The 18,785-nt window shown below is 39.7% G+C and overlaps 1 protein-coding gene across 1 annotated transcript in view; it reads right to left on the minus strand.

Annotated features, from left to right (window-relative positions):
• ANO1 (anoctamin 1) overlaps window positions 1–18,785 on the minus strand; it is a 207,384-nt gene that overhangs the window by 37,968 nt on the left and 150,631 nt on the right. Inside the window, exons 14-17 of the mRNA XM_054970723.1 lie at window positions 13,724–13,806; window positions 8,868–8,879; window positions 7,718–7,789; window positions 67–144 (exon numbers count right to left, since the gene is read on the minus strand). Of these exons, the coding sequence (XP_054826698.1) occupies window positions 67–144; window positions 7,718–7,789; window positions 8,868–8,879; window positions 13,724–13,806 (245 nt within the window). The remainder of the gene's footprint in view (window positions 1–66; window positions 145–7,717; window positions 7,790–8,867; window positions 8,880–13,723; window positions 13,807–18,785) is intronic.

The following is an 18,785-nucleotide window of genomic DNA, read 5'->3' on the forward strand; positions in this document are numbered from 1 at the left end:
TAGAAAAGAAATCAACATTGGTTTCTATAGTCACTCATGGTTTCTGCATATTTGAATGAAATGTACCAATTTCACCCCAGCCATGACTTTCTTAACTCTTTGTCGCCATTTGTTTGCTGCCTCTTCTGGCAACTGCTGACCCTTCTGATGGCATTCAAAGGAAACAAAAAGGATCATGCAATATGATTGTTACAAAGCATTGACTTGTTTTGGCAAATAAATCAATACCTTTTGCAGAAAATGGACATATTTCAACTTAAAATAAATAAACAGAAGCTGTCTATTACATGTTATGGGAAAATGCAATTTATGAAGTTAATTAACATAAGGAAGATAATATAAAATAAAGCGACAAGAAAACCATCATGAGTGCCTGGTTAAAATAATTATACACTACAATGCATAAGAAGTTAATATTTTCAATTTTATAACTTCAGCAATGTGCAAAGAAGTCTGATCTCCCATATAATGGAGCTGATCTGGAATCAAGAGTCATTTGCTATGGCTATATTGTGAGTGTCATAAATATATTGTGTACGTACACACACACACACACACACACCAACCTATATATTGTGTACGTACACACACACACACACACACACACACACCAACCTATCTTATTCTCAACATGGCCAAATCTGTGGATACATAAATCCAGAGAATAAAGCCATGAATGGACAAGAGAGAACTTTATATACACCTCAGGAAAGCCCATTCTTACAGAAAAAAAATCTGAAATAAACCTGTTGGATAAACAGATGGCAGAGGTGGCCAGAGTTGTCTTTGGCAAACTCTGGTTGGAAAGTCAGCTGCAGCCCTTCCTGAGTGGGAAAGATCTTGCCACTGTGGCATATGCCATTATTGGTTGAGACACCAAAACGGTACTCCCTCCCCAGGAAGATTAGTCTGTCTCCCTCTCTCATTGTCTTTGACCAGCAGGGTAAAGACTTTTCAGTTTTGTTTGGTGTACCCACAGTAAACTCACTGAATTTTGTCTCTGGTTGTGTCTGTTCATTTTTATTTTATTGTTAAAAATGTATACATTTTGAATACTGTTTTAATGTCTGTTGTTCAATGTCTTGGGGACCCTATTTGAGTGGAAAGGCAGCATATAAATGTTCTAAATAAATAAATAAATGCCCCTCCTCAATAAAAGAGGTAATGCCTGTACCTCGAATGCCCTCAGTGGCCATTGCTAGGCAACCACAACAGTACTGCCTGAATTCAAGCTTTAGTTCTTGTAAGTAGAAGATCAGGGGGGGGGCATGCCTCTTTCCAGAGCTGTTTTAGCCTTTGAAGGAGGATTCACTGTGGGAAAACCTAGCAATGACCACCAGGCAACTTCCTACCACATGACATGCATGACTCACTCAAGCCCAGCTGCTCACTACTGATCAACTGAGTCATCACATAAAAGCCAGTGTGGTGTACTGGTTTAGAGTTTAAGACTAGGATCTGAGAGACCCATATTCAAATCTCCACTCTGCCATCGAAGCTCACTGGGTGACCTTGGGTCAGTCACAATCTCTTAGTCTAACCCGACTCACAGGGTTGTTGTGATAGGATGATGGAAAAGAGAAGAATAACGTAAGCTGCTTGGGACCCATCATTGTGTAGAAAGATGGGGAATAAATGAAGTAAATAAATAATAAATGTAGTTGAAGATGAGGGCCCAGATGAAAGATAGGATGATTGATGGGTGAGAAAGAGAGAAGGAATCAGGAAAAAGGGAGCATATGGGGGCTATCAGGAGGAGGGAAAGAAGCAGCAGCGTGGGGAAGGGATATGGGGAAACTGATGTGTAATGTTTTCCATGTAATGCATTTAATTTGTGTTTTATTTCTGCTAATGTGGATTTTTTAAGTTGCAGCTGTGAGTTTAAATGTAGGCCTCTGAGGAAAGAAGGAGGGGAGCTGGATGGATGGAGTGTAATTAGGGTTGCTGGTCCCCCAGTGGAGGTGGGGGATCCCCCACTCCCAGCCTCAACCCCCTGCCCCCACTCACCTGGCCAGTGGGGGGAAAAGACATGGGAATGGGCCTCTTGGGGCGTGCTCCTGGTGCAGTGTGATGATGTCACTTCTAGGAGTGACGTTGTCGTGCAAACCCCAGAAGTGCTCCTATGCTTTGCACCAGGTCCATTTGGGCCCCAAACAGGATGATTCTTTAAGAATTGGCCCAGGGTGAAGTGTGGGAGCACTCCCGAGGCTTGCGCAATGACATCACTCCCAGAAGTGATGTCATTGCGCTGTGCCAGGAGTGCGTGCATGCTTTGTGCAAGAGGATGTTCCAAAGGTGAGTGCTGGACCCCCCCCCCCTCCGCTGGGAGGGTAAGGGGACCTGGCAATTCTAAGTGTTATCTACTTGGACTGTAGCTGTACCCTAGGTAGGATTGTCATTCCAGGTTGGGAAAATCCTGCAGATATTGGGGATGGAGGAGGTGGGGTTTGGGGAGGGGAATGACCTCAGCAGCCATTTTCTCCAGGAGAACTAATCTCTATGGCCTACAGATCAGTTGTAATTCCAGGAGATTTCCAGCCACTACCTGGAGGCTGGCAACCCCGGAGAGTGCAGTTTTTAGTCAGCGCTGAGGGAAAGTTTTTCAGTCACTTTTTGTATCTCTTTTAGAGTGGTTATTCAAGTTAAGTCAGGCAGCCCGTGTGGAGCCTGATTGTGTTTCTGAGAGAAAATATTTATTCTGCCAAGTTCAATGAAGCTGTGTGTTCCTGAGAATCTGTGTTTCTCAGAGAAAGAACTCTGGTTAAATCAGGCAAGCTATGTGAAAGCCTAAGAGCCTAATTCTGTCTAAGTCAGGCAAACTGTGTGTGAACTTGGGTTAGTTTGTGTATATCTGAGAGAGATTAATTTTTTTAGGTCAGGCAAACCTGACTTAATCTATGCCTGTGTGGAGGTGAAAAGAGTTTATTCAGTTAGTGAAGTCCTATGTGGAAAATTACTCTGCATAACTGAATCTGTAAATATATCTTTAAGAGGAGACAATTATTTGTGAAACCGATACACTTATCAAAACTTTGCAACCATCATGCTTACGTACGTATAAATAAATTCTACTTTTAAGAAAAAAAATCTTTTTTTTTTTACTTTACAACCATTAACCTTTAAAGGTTTTAACCTTTAAAGCCTTAACAGACTGGGATCCTCATAGCTATGGGACCCCCTCTCCCAGTATAACTCCCTGCATGCTCTACGTCCTCTACTCAGGGCCTGTTGGTGGTTCCTGGCCCTAAGGCTGTTTGACTCTCTTTGACTAAAGGGAAGGCTTTTACCATTGTAGCTCCCTCCCTCTGGAATGCATTAACAGAGGAGACTTGCTCCCTCCAGGATATGGTGAAATTCTGAAGGGACTGCAAGATAGAGATGTTTCATCTGGCAACTGGAGGCTGATTCAGATGTTTTTATTAGCTTGAATCCATATGATTTATTTATTATAGACAATGTGCACAAGTAGGATTTAGCAATGGCATTAAATCCTTTTAGATGTACAGATCTTAATATCTGTATTCTCCTGTATTATTGGGGTTTAATGTCTGTATTCCTATTTTAATATAGTATTTCTGATTTTAATGTTTATATTTCTATTACTTTAATATTGTTTTTATATGTATGCTGTAAACTGCCTTGAGCACTAAATATGGCAGAGAGGTGGTATATAAGTTCAAAATAAAATAAAATATAAAATAAACCACCCTCATATGCTGACTCTTCTGTCAAACTACCAGCCATAACAAAGCCTTCCTGTAGTACCAGTTATGTGGAAGAGATCTAAGGTGAAAGCCTTTGGTGGCAATGAAAACGTTTGTGGAGGCAGTAATTTATAGATCACACAATCAAAACTGGGAAGGTATTCTTAGGATATAAGCCTGGATAAAGTAAAGAACACCTTAGATCTGTGTAAGTGGAATGAAAAAGTGTGTTGGCTGTGACAAGAACCCTCCTGAAATATAAGTTTAAGGTAATGTTAGGAAGATCTGAACTGAAGGTCCAAAGCCAAAGGTTTTAAAAAGTTTTAAAAACAAACAGCAAATCATTACAGGGCAGTGTCAAAACTAAGCAAACCGTGCTTGCAGGTGAAAGTGCTTGCAGGTTTTCACTGTGCTATTGGGCCACGATCAGCTAGCACTGTACAACTTGGCCAGAATTTTCTCGGGGAGAAGCTGCTGGAGTAGAGAAGGGAGGAAAGCTGAAGATAGGGGCAGATAAAGGTCGGCTGGCTGGTGGGTGGGAAAGTGGGAAGGAGGAAAAGGGTAGAGGTTATATGGACTTTCAGGGAAGTGAAACAAATAGTTGGGAATAGAAAAATGAGATGCCCCCAGAAAAGCTTTGTGGGGCCCCTTTGTCAATACATATAATTCTCAACATGGCCAAATCTGTGGATATTTAAACTGAGAGACTAGAGTAATGAACAGACAAAACAGATCTTTTTACAAACCTGGCAACTGTCCCAGATTTTGCAGAAAAACCTTCTTTCTTAAAAACAATAAACCGGAGGTTAACCTCCCCGCCTCCCAGTAACGTAAGCAGGACCACCCTATCTCAGAAAGAATTATAGCAATAGAAAAGTTTGGATGAAAAGTAATTGAGTATTTTTTGTTTAGAAACAAGTCATTGACTTTGGGACTTTGACAAAGATTTATAAAATTATGCAAGCTATAAGGAAAATTGACAGATTTTTCTCACTTTCTCACAATACTAGAACTGAGGGTTGCACAATGAAACTGATGTGCAGCAATCACAACAACAACAAAAAGGAAGAACTACTGCATACAAGGTACAGTTAATGTGTGGAATTCATTGCCAGAGAATGTGCTCATGATGACCACTAGCTTCAATGGCTTTTTAAAAGTGTTCAGTATGGAGGATGTGTATCAATGGCTATTAGCGCTGACAATTATAGAACCTCTAAAAGTTAAATCCTAAGCAGAGTTACTCCAGTCTAAGCCCATTGATTTCACTGTAAAGGCAGTATATTTATGAATCCCAGACATATAGTAAGGCCAGAAGAAAACAGTGCCGTTTTTGATTGCTGTGAGGATAAAATAGAGGAGAATGATGTAAGCTGCTTTGGGTCCCCCATTGTGGAGAGAGACAGGGTATAAATGAAGTAAACAAAAAAATAAGTAAAATTATTTTCTGATAACGTAAAAATGTTTGGAAAATCCACAGATTAAAAAATCAGAATCTTGATTTGCAATTCAGGTATGTGAAAAACAACTCACAAATCCTGTTCAACATACACAAAACCACTGAAAACAGTAAATCATGCTAACTTTAACCTGGAAAACGAAACGTGAAGAGTTCCTTCTCTTGCATGTGACTTTCCCAAGGAGTTGGGTAGTGTCCAGGTTTGGCAAAAGTTTGCACGTTCATTTTTTAATAAGCTTACTTCTGATTTACCTGCAGCCTCAAGTTAAGTTTGTCATGTAAACTTTTTTGTGCTACAAAATCAATGCAAGTCAAAAGGCACTCACATTTCAAATATTTTTTTTAGTAAGTATATAAAAAATAAATGAACACAAACAGTGTCAGTGATAGTTTGTTTTGGGGGTTACAGTATTTGGGCAAACAGAGGCTACATTGTCTTTTTGACATACATGGCCCTGGCTCTAAATCCCTTCCATCCAGTTCTACCTGTCTTTCCAGATTCTAGCTTGCCAGAAATCTTTGCTTCCAAACGAATCTTGCTTTTATTTTTGTTTGACTTCAGCTCTACTAAATGAGATCTACATTATTTATCAAAATGGGTTTGATTTATTATGTTCTAGCTCTGTATCTGTGTGACTGTTGACCCACCCTTTCTTCATTACTCCATTCTTGGCCCTTTCAGAAAGTAGAAAAACAAGAGCATGGAATGTACCAAAGCAAGAGACCCCTCTCCCCACCACAATCTTCTATTTAACTCATGATCTACTGACCCTTGGATTGTTTTGTAAAACACAGAAAGATCCCTGGAAATACAAACACTAATAAATTCATGTTCCCCCCCACCCCCCTCCGTCAACAGCCTCTTTCATAGCTAGTGTATCGAAAGCGCAGTGTGCATGACAAGCAGGGCAACTGGTATTTGAAAATCCACAACTGATCTTTCAACTTAAATTTTATTACAATGTGCTGCAAAGGCTTGCCAATTTTATTGGACCTGCAATGAGAGGAGGGGAGGGGGCATAATGCAATGTCTTCCTAACTGAAACACACTCACTGCTGTTTGTCCTGATGGGAAACAATATAGGTACCTTGTCTGTTTCTATTACAGGGCAAGCAGCAGTAGATTTGTGAGAGCAAGCATGGATCTCCCATGTAATGTGCACTGTGACCCTTTGTTTCTTACTTAATTTCATCATTCTCTGATTCACACAGACTCTACCTACTTTATCCAGAAAACCTGGACATATTCATTACTGGTATAGCATAGGAGAGCTGCTGTACCACAGAGGTTCAGCAGTTGGGATGCAAATCAGCACTATGTGGTTTGAATCCCACTACTGCCATGAGCTCAGTAGGTGGCCTTGGGTAAGCCATTCCTCTCAACCCCAGCTCCCCAGCTGTACTGTGAGGATAATAATAACACTGACTTTGTTCACCACTCTCAATGGGTCACTAATCTGTCTAGAGAAGTGTGGTATGTAAACACGTTGTAGTTATTTCCAAAATTCTGAGAGGAATGATACTAATACTAATGGTACTCCATAATACTACTTCAAATGAAATGCCAGCATACATTATGATTAATGAAACTACATGCAGGTAAATGTGAACTCTTGATAATCTGTCTACATATTGGTATCATGTTAATTCATACACAGGGCAGTAAAATCCACACAGGAATTTTATAATGTCTCAAAGAACTAATGCAGTCACTAATATCTGAAAGGAGAGCAGGACATCACTACTTCAACTGCAGTCAGAATGGCAGCAAGACAGTGGATCTGCCTAATAAAAGCACTCACTTAAGAAACCCATGGCTGAATGCAGATGCGAGCCAGATCATAGAGTGTAAGCAATTTATGGAATTCAATACTATAGGCTATGGTTATGACTTATGACTAATAGCTCAAAATGATCATTTAGTACAGTGATTCCCAAGCTGTGTACCAGTGCACACATGTATGCCATGAGAGAACTGCTAAGCTAAATTCAGTCTAAAATATCTGCAAAACAGAAGAGGCTGCCCAGTGAGTCTTCACATAAGTTACTGTTCTTCTAATTCAGAAAACAAATTTGTGTAAACTATCACAAGTTTTGGGTAACAGTGGCCTTAGTTTCTATTAAACTGAGTATTTATACACATATATATGCCATTTCTACAGGCTTCCACAATTGTACAGGGCTTTGAATAAATTATCTGTGTTGTTGATCTGTAAACTGCAATGTTATGCACTTACTTGGAAGTAAGTCCTTCTGAAGTCAATGGAACTTACCTTGAGTAAAAATGTAAGAAATTACTGGAAACTTATAGCAGTTAACATCGTAACTGTGTTTGTGACAAATCCACACTGGTATAATATCAATTAGTTTGTTCTCTTGATTAAGAATCTTTTATTGTACTTCCCCTCTCTTATTTCTAACTATTCCTTATACTTCTACATTTTGTTTCAGTGTACATCAGATTAAGGAACAGTCACAGAAGACATGCATGTTACTGTATGACATTATTATAAACAGAAATCTCTTAATTATAAATAAAAAGCTGTTAACTTACCTCTTTATTTCTGTATTCTTTCCTTAGTGACTTTTCTAATACTTTAGCTTCATACTCAGCCCTTGGGTGATCCTGCAAATGTCATATATTCAAATGAGCCATGAAACCCATTGCCTACCAGTACAAATGCAGAAGAATAAAAATAAATCAACCTTCTGCTCTGAATTTAATTTAAAGTTCTTGCATTAAATCATTAATATGTGTTTCTAATGCCATTGGTATTACAGTCTACCCTAACACAGCTAAATGACTGATGCTATCTTCTGATGCTCTTGATTCTGAGACCCAGGTCTGCTGTTAGTGCAGTAGCTGCTGTCAGCATAGCTGTGCTACAGTCACTGTTCCAGACTCCAGTGTAACACAGCAGCAACACTATCGTGTGTAGGTTGGAAGCATATTCTGACCACTGCAGTCAAATCAAAGTCAGCACAACTCTGCAACAGTTTCCCTTAGCAATAATGGTTTCAGGTTAACAGAATATGCTGATCTGTAGCCTTTAAAGTTGTTTGAGCTCAAATTTTTTACTTTGGGTACTGGAGTGGCTGCTCATTTGCAAAGCTTTTCAAGTGAGATAGTGAGTGATTCCACACACGTTGGATAATGCATTTCCAATCCTCATTATAGATCATTTGGAACGGATTTTTTTGTGTGCGGAACAAAAAATCCACCTCAAACGATTGATAAAGTGCATTGAAAGTGCATTATCCAACATGTGTGGAATCAGCCGAAGTTAAAAAAGAATATACTAGGCAGAATCTCTGAGGATCCAATAAGTTGGTCTTAGTTGAAATACTGGATTTGTTGATATCTAAGATATTCCTCCGATAAATTATGCTGATCTGTTTTGCCAACAGACTGTATTTCAGATTATCCAAACACACTTAAAAAGATGTGGAAAATAGTAAGAAGTTGAAGGAACAAGACAGCCAAAGATTTAGAAAGTACCTTCAAAAATGCATTAGATGGAGATGGGAATGGATATAAAAAAGTCCCATCACTGGGATATATAAAAGAAGAAACAATCATTGCAGTGGAAGGTCTAAAAGAAATCAGACACTGGGAAAAAAGAATGAGGTGAGATCAAAAGGTATCTTTCACCATTAGACAGATTCAAAAGGTAGAAAATTTACAAAAAAAAAAAAATCCAAACCTTGACTGCCTCCTTCAGGAAACCATAAAAACACAAAAAACACAAAAAATAAAGTTACTTCACTATTGCAAACTTATCCAATGGATACAACTATTTTATTCATGCACAACTGTAGCTTTGGGAAAATTGTCTCTCTTTGTATTTATACTGAGGATGTAGTAAACATCTTATCACAAGATTCCACAAAATGCCCAACAAATTTAAATATTTAAGTAATATGGAGTTTCACAGCCCTTGTGAAATAAAGAAATGAGGCACATGAGATGTGACCCCCTATAGCACAACTCTCACTGATATACAGAAGAGCTGCCTGAGAAATCCCGTGGTTGCGTTTTGGTACATGTCACTCTTTTTAGTGGGACTTGTGCTACAGCAGTTTCTTTGGATTTTGAGCAATGCCATTTACCTATTTTCAATATGATTTAAGCGTATGTTCAAGTGCTTTATTCAGTAGACTATTAACTGGCGTGGAACACATTAGATAAAATATAAAATACATTCCATTTACAGCAGTTATCTCAGGTCACAGGCTGCTATCACTGCATTTGACATAACCCTCTAAGGTATTTGCTTCTAGAAGGACACAGTTAATCCTCTTCACTTTCATGTAAGCTAACAACAAGGTGCCAAAAATAAAAGAACATTTGTCTTAGGTTCTCCAATTAATATCCATTAAGTGAGACCTCAATCATAGATATGTGGTTTATATTAGCACAGAGGCATGTCTAAGAGCAAACAACAGAATTAGGGCCTTAGAAATCACATGCTCATGAAGGCTTTTCCAGATGACAGAAGGCATCCCATCTGTGTCCTTGCCAGTTCACCAAAATATTTCCAATTTTCCAAAATATGATGGACAGGGAAGAGGAGTATGCTCTCTAGAGCTGCAGTAGAATCCAAAAAACTTAAAAAATTTAAAAAGGGAATTCAGAATATTAAAAATTTACAAAATGTGAACAATTATCAAGTTCTGCAGATATCTACATTCTTAAAAGGCAAAGAAAAAAAAACACATGCAAGTGTTTTTTGTTAAAAGTAGGAGTACTTATAGTAGGAAATTCTCAACCTCGGAAGAATGCAGCATCCCACAAAAATAAAACCAAACAGTATCCCATAAAAAATAAAACAAAATGGCATCCCATAAAAATAAAACAATCATCCTTTTTAAAAAAGAAAAATTAGCATTATTCTTGATATACTGGAACGATAAAACACATGATAATGTGCAACCACATTCTTTGTAGAAAATGTAATTTACTCTCAAAATAATAAACAACTGGAAAAATCTTTAAAGGGTAAAAATGCAGCTGCACAGCCACTGTCACTCTGACATAATCTATTCAGTATAATTCTCAGCATAAAAGTTAATTCAAATTTTCTACTGAAAGCATGGCTTTTCCCCTATATTATTATGAGTTAAACTTTTGAACACATCCCTCTTCTTGAGCTCTACATTCTTGGATATATAGTGTCAGAAAGGACTACAGATACTTTAGCTACCTGCCCATTCATTTATCAGCCCCATACAGTTCAACATACACAATTTTATTTATGTCATTTATAGTCCGCCTTTCTCACTGAGACTCAAGACGGATTACACTGTGTGAGATTAGTACAGTCAATTTTAAGGACATTTCCATAAACAATGTTATAATGTACTATTATACTGCAGAATGGTGTTTCTAAACAAATAGCTATTGATAGTACAAGCAAGAGAGCTAAACCGCACACGGCAACAAACACAGGATTTCTAGTCAACTTGATGAGGAGAAATTGCTTCTCACACCTAAACATGATTAACAGTATAGGAAGGGCCTCTGACAAAATTGTCTCTGTGGTGTGGATGCTTCCCTAGCATATCTATTTCTTGGGCTGTTCTGATATATTGGAAATTACATGGTTGCTTCACATGCTAGCAATTCCTTAAAAGCCTGACACAGCTGTGAGAAATAGCTATGTTGCTGGCTCCTCTCATGAGATTTCAAATCTCTGGTCTTAATGCAGTTGTGCAGAAAAGAGATATACTGCGGCAGCTCCCACATCATAAAGGTGATAGTGGAAATGCCATAGTACATGTTCCTTGTAACTTTGCCCCAACTGCTTGAGGCTATGATCAGGAGTGAAGGAAAGGTAGAAGAACAGTTTTCAAATTAGCTTCTTCCCCACATGAAAAAAAGATAGAGAGAACTTGTAGCTACTTCAATGACTGCTTACTGGAGTTGGGAAAAATTTATTAGCCCACTACAAACTTTAGAGTTTCCTCATTTTCTGGGACATTTATTACAACTAATTCTTAATCCAAATTTATTTTTGAAAGATATTTATGGATGGGATTTTGCTCCCAGTTTGAGTTGGAGGGAAACTACATATTACACAGAGTTAAGCCAGTGTTTTATTCCCCTGTACTAAAGCAGCTGTGACAATCAAAACAACATTGTGTGAGGAGAGAATTCTTAACCCTTTTCTAGTGGCATGTTTTTCTTCACATAATTATTGCCCTCTCAAAAAAACTGCTGTCTGCTTCACACAAGTTAAAATATGGATTTCTTTCATAGATGCATCCAACTCCTGAATCTGATGCAGTTCTTTGCTCCAACAGCTGTTTGAGGGAGGACGCATAATTCCAAATTCCAAATATTTGAGCTTGCAATACTGTCCGGGGTCGGGGAAACCCCTTCCCCCGAACTTACCGGCAAGCCCCGAAGAGAACAGCCACCACCGGAGGACCCCCAGCGATGACTCCAGCAGCAACAGCCCCAGCAGAAGCAATCAGGCCCACAGCCAAGATGGTCAACCAGTCAGGTCCTGCGGTAGTGGCCTTCCATTTGGGCCAAAGAAAGGGGATATATCTTCTAAGGAGTGGAGACTTTCCCTACCCAGTCAAACAGGGAGGTAGCTCTGAAGAGTGAAGAGATCCCTGGCCTACTGTGGATAGAAATTGCCTTTTGGAGATTCAGTCAAAAACTGAAGGAAAGCGCTGGTGTTTGAAGAGAAGGGGTTTGGAGTACGCACAAGTGGGTACTAGCATTCTTAAACCCCAGAGAAAGAGAATACTAAAAGAAAGTGTATTAGAGTGGTTGGGGAAAATATGGGAACAAAAGTCTCTAAATATAAGAATTTAAGTATCTGTGAAAAGTATAAGAACTAAAGTCTGTGCTTGTATGATTTTACCTCAGCGATTTCTATGTTGAATTACCTCAGAAATTTTCAACCCCTGATTTCACCTGTCCTTTCCCCTCTAAAATATATAAAATACTTAGTTACTTTTGAATTTTAAAAATGCCTCTGGTGCTATTTCTGCTCTTTAAGGACTGAGACAAGGCAAAGAGGATGAGGGAACATCATACTGTCCTAATTTTATTATGTCATAATTTTATTATTATTGATTTTATGGATTTAATTTATTAATATTTTGTAAGCCATATAAACTGCTAGCATAGAAATATTTTAAATAAATAAGGGTAAGTCAGCAAACGATTTTATTAAAAGCTCGTAGCTAAAACTAAATGGCCACTTGATATCATTCTTATCAAACTTTTAAAGCAGTGTTAGGGACATATCAAATGTGTAGATTTGCCTTATTTGCTTTGACTCAAAGCAGTTAACAATGCATTAACAAGTTACCAGGGCACAAAAACATCAAAGCACTCTATTAACAAACAGTGCAATCCTAAGAAGAGTTACCTCAGTTTAAGCCCATTGACTTCAATGGACTTAGATTGGAGTAATTCTTTTTAGGACTGCATGGAAAACAAAAACAGCACACAGATTTTAAAAATCCACAAATGTGGCCAAACTGGCCGAAACAGTTTATCCTCTGCCAAATGACCTCTCCAATAAAACTGTTGTACATGCCTGTGGGGATGCAGTGATAGAAGACACCTGTTAAGGAATGTCACTGCTAGGGATGCCAAACTCCAGCTCCAAGTAGGGCCTGGAGTTAGGGTTGCTGTATGTCAGATGGGATGGGAGATCTCCCCCAATGGTAGGAATTGCCTGCTGGCACTCCAGCAACTAGCAGGATAAAAAAAAAAGATCCTTGCAATGACTGTCCCTACCTGGAATTCTCCTGGAATTATACATGATGTACAGACTACAGTTATCAGTTCCTCTGGAGGAAATGGCAGTTTAGGAGGGTAGATGCTATGGGATCATATCGGTCCTGAGCTCCCTCCCCTCTCAAAAATCTCCCCAAGCATAGCCTCCAAATTTCTAGGAATTTCCCACTCTGGACTTGCCAACTCTAGCCACTGCAGTGCAGAGGACTGGACCTATCACAGAAAAACTATAATGTGACCTAACTGTTGCTGTATGGGCACTTCTAAGAGAAGCAGGCCTTAAATGATAAGCTATTTCCTGGGAATTCTATATTTCTCAAATATGTCAATAATTTGCATCTGTTTTGATGACCTGAGCTCTCTTTTTTTTTAGCCACTATTATGAAATATGCTGGATAGAAGTTATATCAAAGAGTTTGGACTGATGCCACAAACACAATCTGCAGGTCTGCCAACATTGCATACGTGGAAGAATTAACCCCAAGGAATAGTTTTTACAATGTTTCCCCCTCCCTTTTCATGTGGACTCACTTAATATGCTTCATGCTTCAAGGTATGCATACTGAGATATATATGTTTTAATGCCAACACTACTAGGTTTAGCCTGCATTTGTAGCTTTGACATTATGCTCCCATGATAACAAGACATCCTATGAACACACCCTTTCTAAACACAGAAACTGTATATGAGCAGGACTTTCCCTTCCACTGGGTTAATATAAAACACCATTCATAAAGTAGCTATAAACATTATAACAAATTAAATAAATTAAATAGTATATGAAAAAAATAACTTACTTCCTCTTCTTCGAACCCAGTCAAATCCCATCTATAGTTCAGCCGCATCTGTTTTCTCTTCCAGTGTTCCATGAATGTGGCAGCTGGGTAGTTCAAAAAAAGAGAGCAGAGCAGACTCATTCTACCAGTTATATTTTCTGATGGTATTACTTAACTTTGTTCAACACCACACTACTTTTAACCATTCAAAAGTATAAATCTGAAAGAGTAAGACACAAATGGAGGAGAATCCATAGCCCAAAGCAACACAGTGGATGCTATATAATTATTACACAGTAGTAATTAATTTGATAAAGCATGTTACCAAGAACTCTTAGCATAAGACAGACATTAGATTTTTGCAAATCTGAAAATTCTATTTTTAAAAAATTCCGTTCTTTAAAAAGATGCTAATTCTATTCCTAATTGATTGATTGATTGATTGATTGATTGATTGATTGATTGATTGATTGATTGATTGACTGTCCACCTTTCTCACTGAGACTCAAGGCAGATTACATGGTGTGAGATTAGAACAATCAGTATCAAGAATATTTCTGTACCGTATCAAGCACATTTCCATACAGTGTCAAGGACATTTCCATAAACAATGTCATAGGATAAATAAAAACAAGTTTACAAGGATCCAATAAGGAGTTGAAGAATTGCTGAAACAGAACATAATCAATTCTAGGACTGACATTAGACAACGTGAAGCACAGGTAGTATATGAGAGTACATATTTAAATTGTTGCCAATTACTGGCATTCATCCCCAAAGATCTCCTTTGCTTTCACTATTGTTTTTCTGGTTAAACAACTCTGTGTATGTATATGGGAGCCCTAACTGAACTATGGATTCCTTGTTGTGTGTTCCTGGATATTTGTGGACTTGGCTATATTATTCACACTTTACCTATATGCAGAGGTGAGGCTAGGCTCAGAACAGCTTGCAAAAAACTCAACCATCAAATCAATTAAATTATAACAATCACTATAGAGTGATGGATAAAGTGCTGGTTTGGGTTTTTGAGATTTAAACTAAGATCTCTGCTTAGCCATGAATCTGATACCATGACAGCCAGTGTAACACTGCAGTCAGAGTGATGCTACTGGATGTGGGAAACCAAGATTCCAATCCTCACTCACCCATTAAGCTCCCTAATAGTGCAGTTAGTATATATGTATCCTCAGAAGTAAATGTATTTAATGGGGTGTGCACAGAACTGCAGCGTGAGTGTCCTTAGCCAAATCATTCTCTTTAACTAGGCTTGTTGAGGTTAAAATTCTGCTCCTCGGAGGAAGGATAGGATAAAAATATAACTATGTTACTCACTGGGTGCACTTTTACTTGTCATAGCTTCTCTGCCTAACCCACCTTACAGGATTGCTATGAATACAGAGAGATTACTAAAGAGCTCTTGGGACAGCATGGAAATAAATTCAAAATAATATGGTATTAGCATTTAGGAATGGTTTTTCTTTCTCTCTCTCCATAGAAATCTATTTTCTCAAAGCCAGGACATGCATTTTTGTCAGGAAAGCCTAGTCCCTTTTAATAGTATTTCCATGCAGATTCTAAAGGTATTCCATACTTGCATTCATGCTAAAGACTCTAAAACCCATGCTGTAGTGCCCTATGGGCAACAACTTCATAAATCTGCATAAAAATATTACAGGTAAATATAGTCCTAGTACAACAACAGGTACAAAGTGTAAAAACATGGCCTGAATGACAGAAATGGCTTGCAAGTCCACCACTGGGAATGAACCCCTCAAACAACTAAATTGGAGAAAAAAGTTACAGAAGCAAAGAAGTTTATGCTGATAATTGAAAAAGAATCCAGACAGAGATCAGTTATAATTTCATTCTCAGCATCAAAATTGTACTAAAGGAAGAGCCCAATGACAACACTCAAGTTGTAACAAATACAGCTCGTGTACATCAATTACTAGGCACTGAGGCCTTGAGGACGTATTTGAATACTGGGAACAGCCCAGTACTCTACAGTAAATAAGTAATTGGGAAAGACATAAGCTTACTGAGAATGTATAACCCCATGAGAATTGTTCTGAAATGACTGTTAACAGATGTGATCAACAAGCTGTACTGTGGTCTTCACCAAACCTCTGGAGACTGGAAAAATGGGAAGAACTAGGCAAGATCTCTGTATATCTAAATTATGTCGCAACTATGGGAATTTGCCAACTGTTTTTAGCACGAACTGTTTCTATATAAGTTTTTATTCAGTTTTACTAATCTGTTTTATATCTCCTACGTATAAACTTGAATGTACCTTGTAAATTGACATCATAATTATATATAACATGATGATCCTTGATTTTTTTTGTATTTCATTAAAAATATATAACACGATGATCCTTGATATAGCTCTCTTCACATTCTGTCTGGTTCTCTGAAAGGTTGGTGCTCTGCGCACCTGTTGAATGTAGAGCATGTGTTAAGTGTGATAATTATAGAATTGAAAGATGGATTTTTCTGCTGCTGGAAACCCTTTTTAAAGCATTAGATCACAAAAATGTGACTATCATTCCCTGATTTGTAAAAATGTGTCCGGTATACAGATGTGCTGCATGCCGAAACAGGCCTATCGAAAGGGTCAGGGTAGGTATCAGAGGACCTTGAGACAAGCACTTTTTTAAAAGGCCCCAACCTTGGTCCTGAACAAGCCAGGGTGGGCAGCTGTTGAAACAAGGCAAGCAGCCAGCTTGTTCCTTTTGGTGGGGTGGTATTGGACTTGGGAGACGTATATCTTGTTATAGCTTGCGACTGGGGGGAAGGGGCTCCTTTTGCACAGTTTAAAGGAGGGGCGATTGTGTGGGGGGAAATTTCTCCAGCATTCCTTATGTGCCCGCAAAAGCTGATACTGAGGGGGACTATTATGAACAAAATGTCATGTGGCAAGGAGGGAGTCAATATAGAAGGGGAACTGGGCAAAATCATGATGGTGGAGCAATCCTTGCTCCAGGACATCGTTAATGAGATATCATGAGCAAAGGCTTTTCAGGGTATACAGGAGTCTTCTGAAAGAAGGATGGGAAGATCCAGGACTTTTTTTTTCCAGGGAAAAGAGGTGGTGGAACTCAGTGGTGGAACTCAGGACTAGACATGGGCACGAACGGGGGAAAAACCTGAACATGCTGTCCATTGTTCATTGCCGATGACGAACACAAAAAGACGAACAGTAACGAACATGTTCCATTAACGAACATGTTGGTTGTTCGTAGGGGCCAGAATGGCCCCCATTGGACTTAGAGAGCCCATATTCACAGTGAGTATTCAGCAGGCTCTCCTCCAGCCATTACCCAAGTTTGGTCAAGATTGCAATACAGATCTTGGAGTTATACATTCCCAAATACGACACCCCCAGGAAACTCCCATTCAACACAATTGGAGCCACCAGTTGCTTTGGACTCAAAGGCAGGCCGCCTCCCCTCTAGGGGTGGGGTGTGTGGCCGCTTGCTGGTGGCACCCCCCATGTGCCCACCCACCAGGCCTCCCAGAGGCTACTTTCCACCAAGGTATAACGGTGGGTTATGTTGGTGGCCGCCGGGCATGGTGGGCTGGGGGAGGCAGTGGCAGGCTGCCTCCCCTCTAGGGGGTGGGGCGTGTGGCCGCTCACCAGCGGCACCCCCTATGTGACCCCCTGCCAGGCCTCCCAGAAACCTGACCAGATCAGGCACTGATAAAAATAATAATCAGTGTGAGCCCTCAGATGAGGTGCCCACTGAGCTTGGCCCCAGGGCCTGGCAGCAGCCCTGGAACCAGAGGGGATAGATACCTATCCCACCCACCACACACAGAAAAAATCCCAGCTCCAATGCACTCTCCCAAAAGGCTTGCAACAGCTCTGTCCCACTCCACTGCCTGCTGAAACTGAAAAGCCAGAGCTTGGAGCACGCTTCCTTTTATAACCAGAGGTCCCATAGGGAAAAGCAGGAGGTCTGTGGTTGGCTGTCAGAACTGCCTAACAGGGTTTGCAGGGGTGAGATTGGAGTGCCCATGGCTACAGAACACCACCCTCCCCCTCCCTCTCCCCTGGTCTCTGGTCCCATGTAACCAATTGTAACCAATTTGGAGCTCCACAATTTGGACCTGCCCATCAAGCTAAGTTGGGTTTAGATTGGGGTTTCCAGGGAGACAGGAGGAGTGCAGAGAGTTCAGGCAGTCCCTGCCTCCGTTGCCAAGGGAATTGATTAAAGGTGCCTGACTGTCTGACTTCATGAACAGCAGACGAACACAACGAATGAGGCTTGCGACGACCACTTGTTCGTCTAGAATGGGGGTCTCATGAACAGCTTGTTCACAAACCATCAAATGGGCTGTTCATGGCTTTTTTTTTTGCATTCATAATGCTGTTCGTGCCCATGTCTACTCAGGACTGCACAATGATGTCACTTTGGGTCAGGTGGAACAAGGGGGGAGTTTTTTCAAGTTTAAATCACCCGTGGTGAAAATGGTCACATGGCTGGTCGCCCTGCACCGATCTCCAGATAGAGGAGAGTTTAGATTGCCCTCTGTGCCACATGGTACCGAGGGCAATCTAAACTCCCCTCTGTCTGGAGATCAGGGGGTGGAGTCACCGGCCATGTGACCATTTTCAAGAGGTGCCAGAACTCCGTTCCACCGCGTTCCAGCTGAAAAAAAGCCTTGGGAAGATCTATTAATAACACACTGCATGATCAAATGTCAAGATTTCACTCTTTTCAGACTTTTATTTTGGATGATGAGACTGAGATAGTTTGGGCCATGAGTTATGCCTACTGTTTTAGACTATTTGATGAAAGGAGCTTTGACTCTCGAAAGCTTATACCCTGGAAATCTAGTTTGTCTTTAAGCTGCTACTGGACCCAAATCTTGCTCTTCTACCCATCTCAATCTATTTTAGACTACAGCAGTGGAACTGAACTCGCTAATTTGTAATCTTCATGTAAGGGATATAATATTTGAATGTCCCCTTATTAAAAATAGTACAAAAGCTATGATGTCGGGTGAAATTCTATGCTATAACACTTCTCTCACATCTAGTTTTCTATGTGCAAGAAAATTTAATATGGTAGAA

The sequence above is a fragment of the Eublepharis macularius genome, chromosome 2 (assembly GCF_028583425.1).
Source record: "Eublepharis macularius isolate TG4126 chromosome 2, MPM_Emac_v1.0, whole genome shotgun sequence".
Taxonomy (NCBI): Eukaryota; Metazoa; Chordata; class Lepidosauria; order Squamata; family Eublepharidae; genus Eublepharis; species Eublepharis macularius.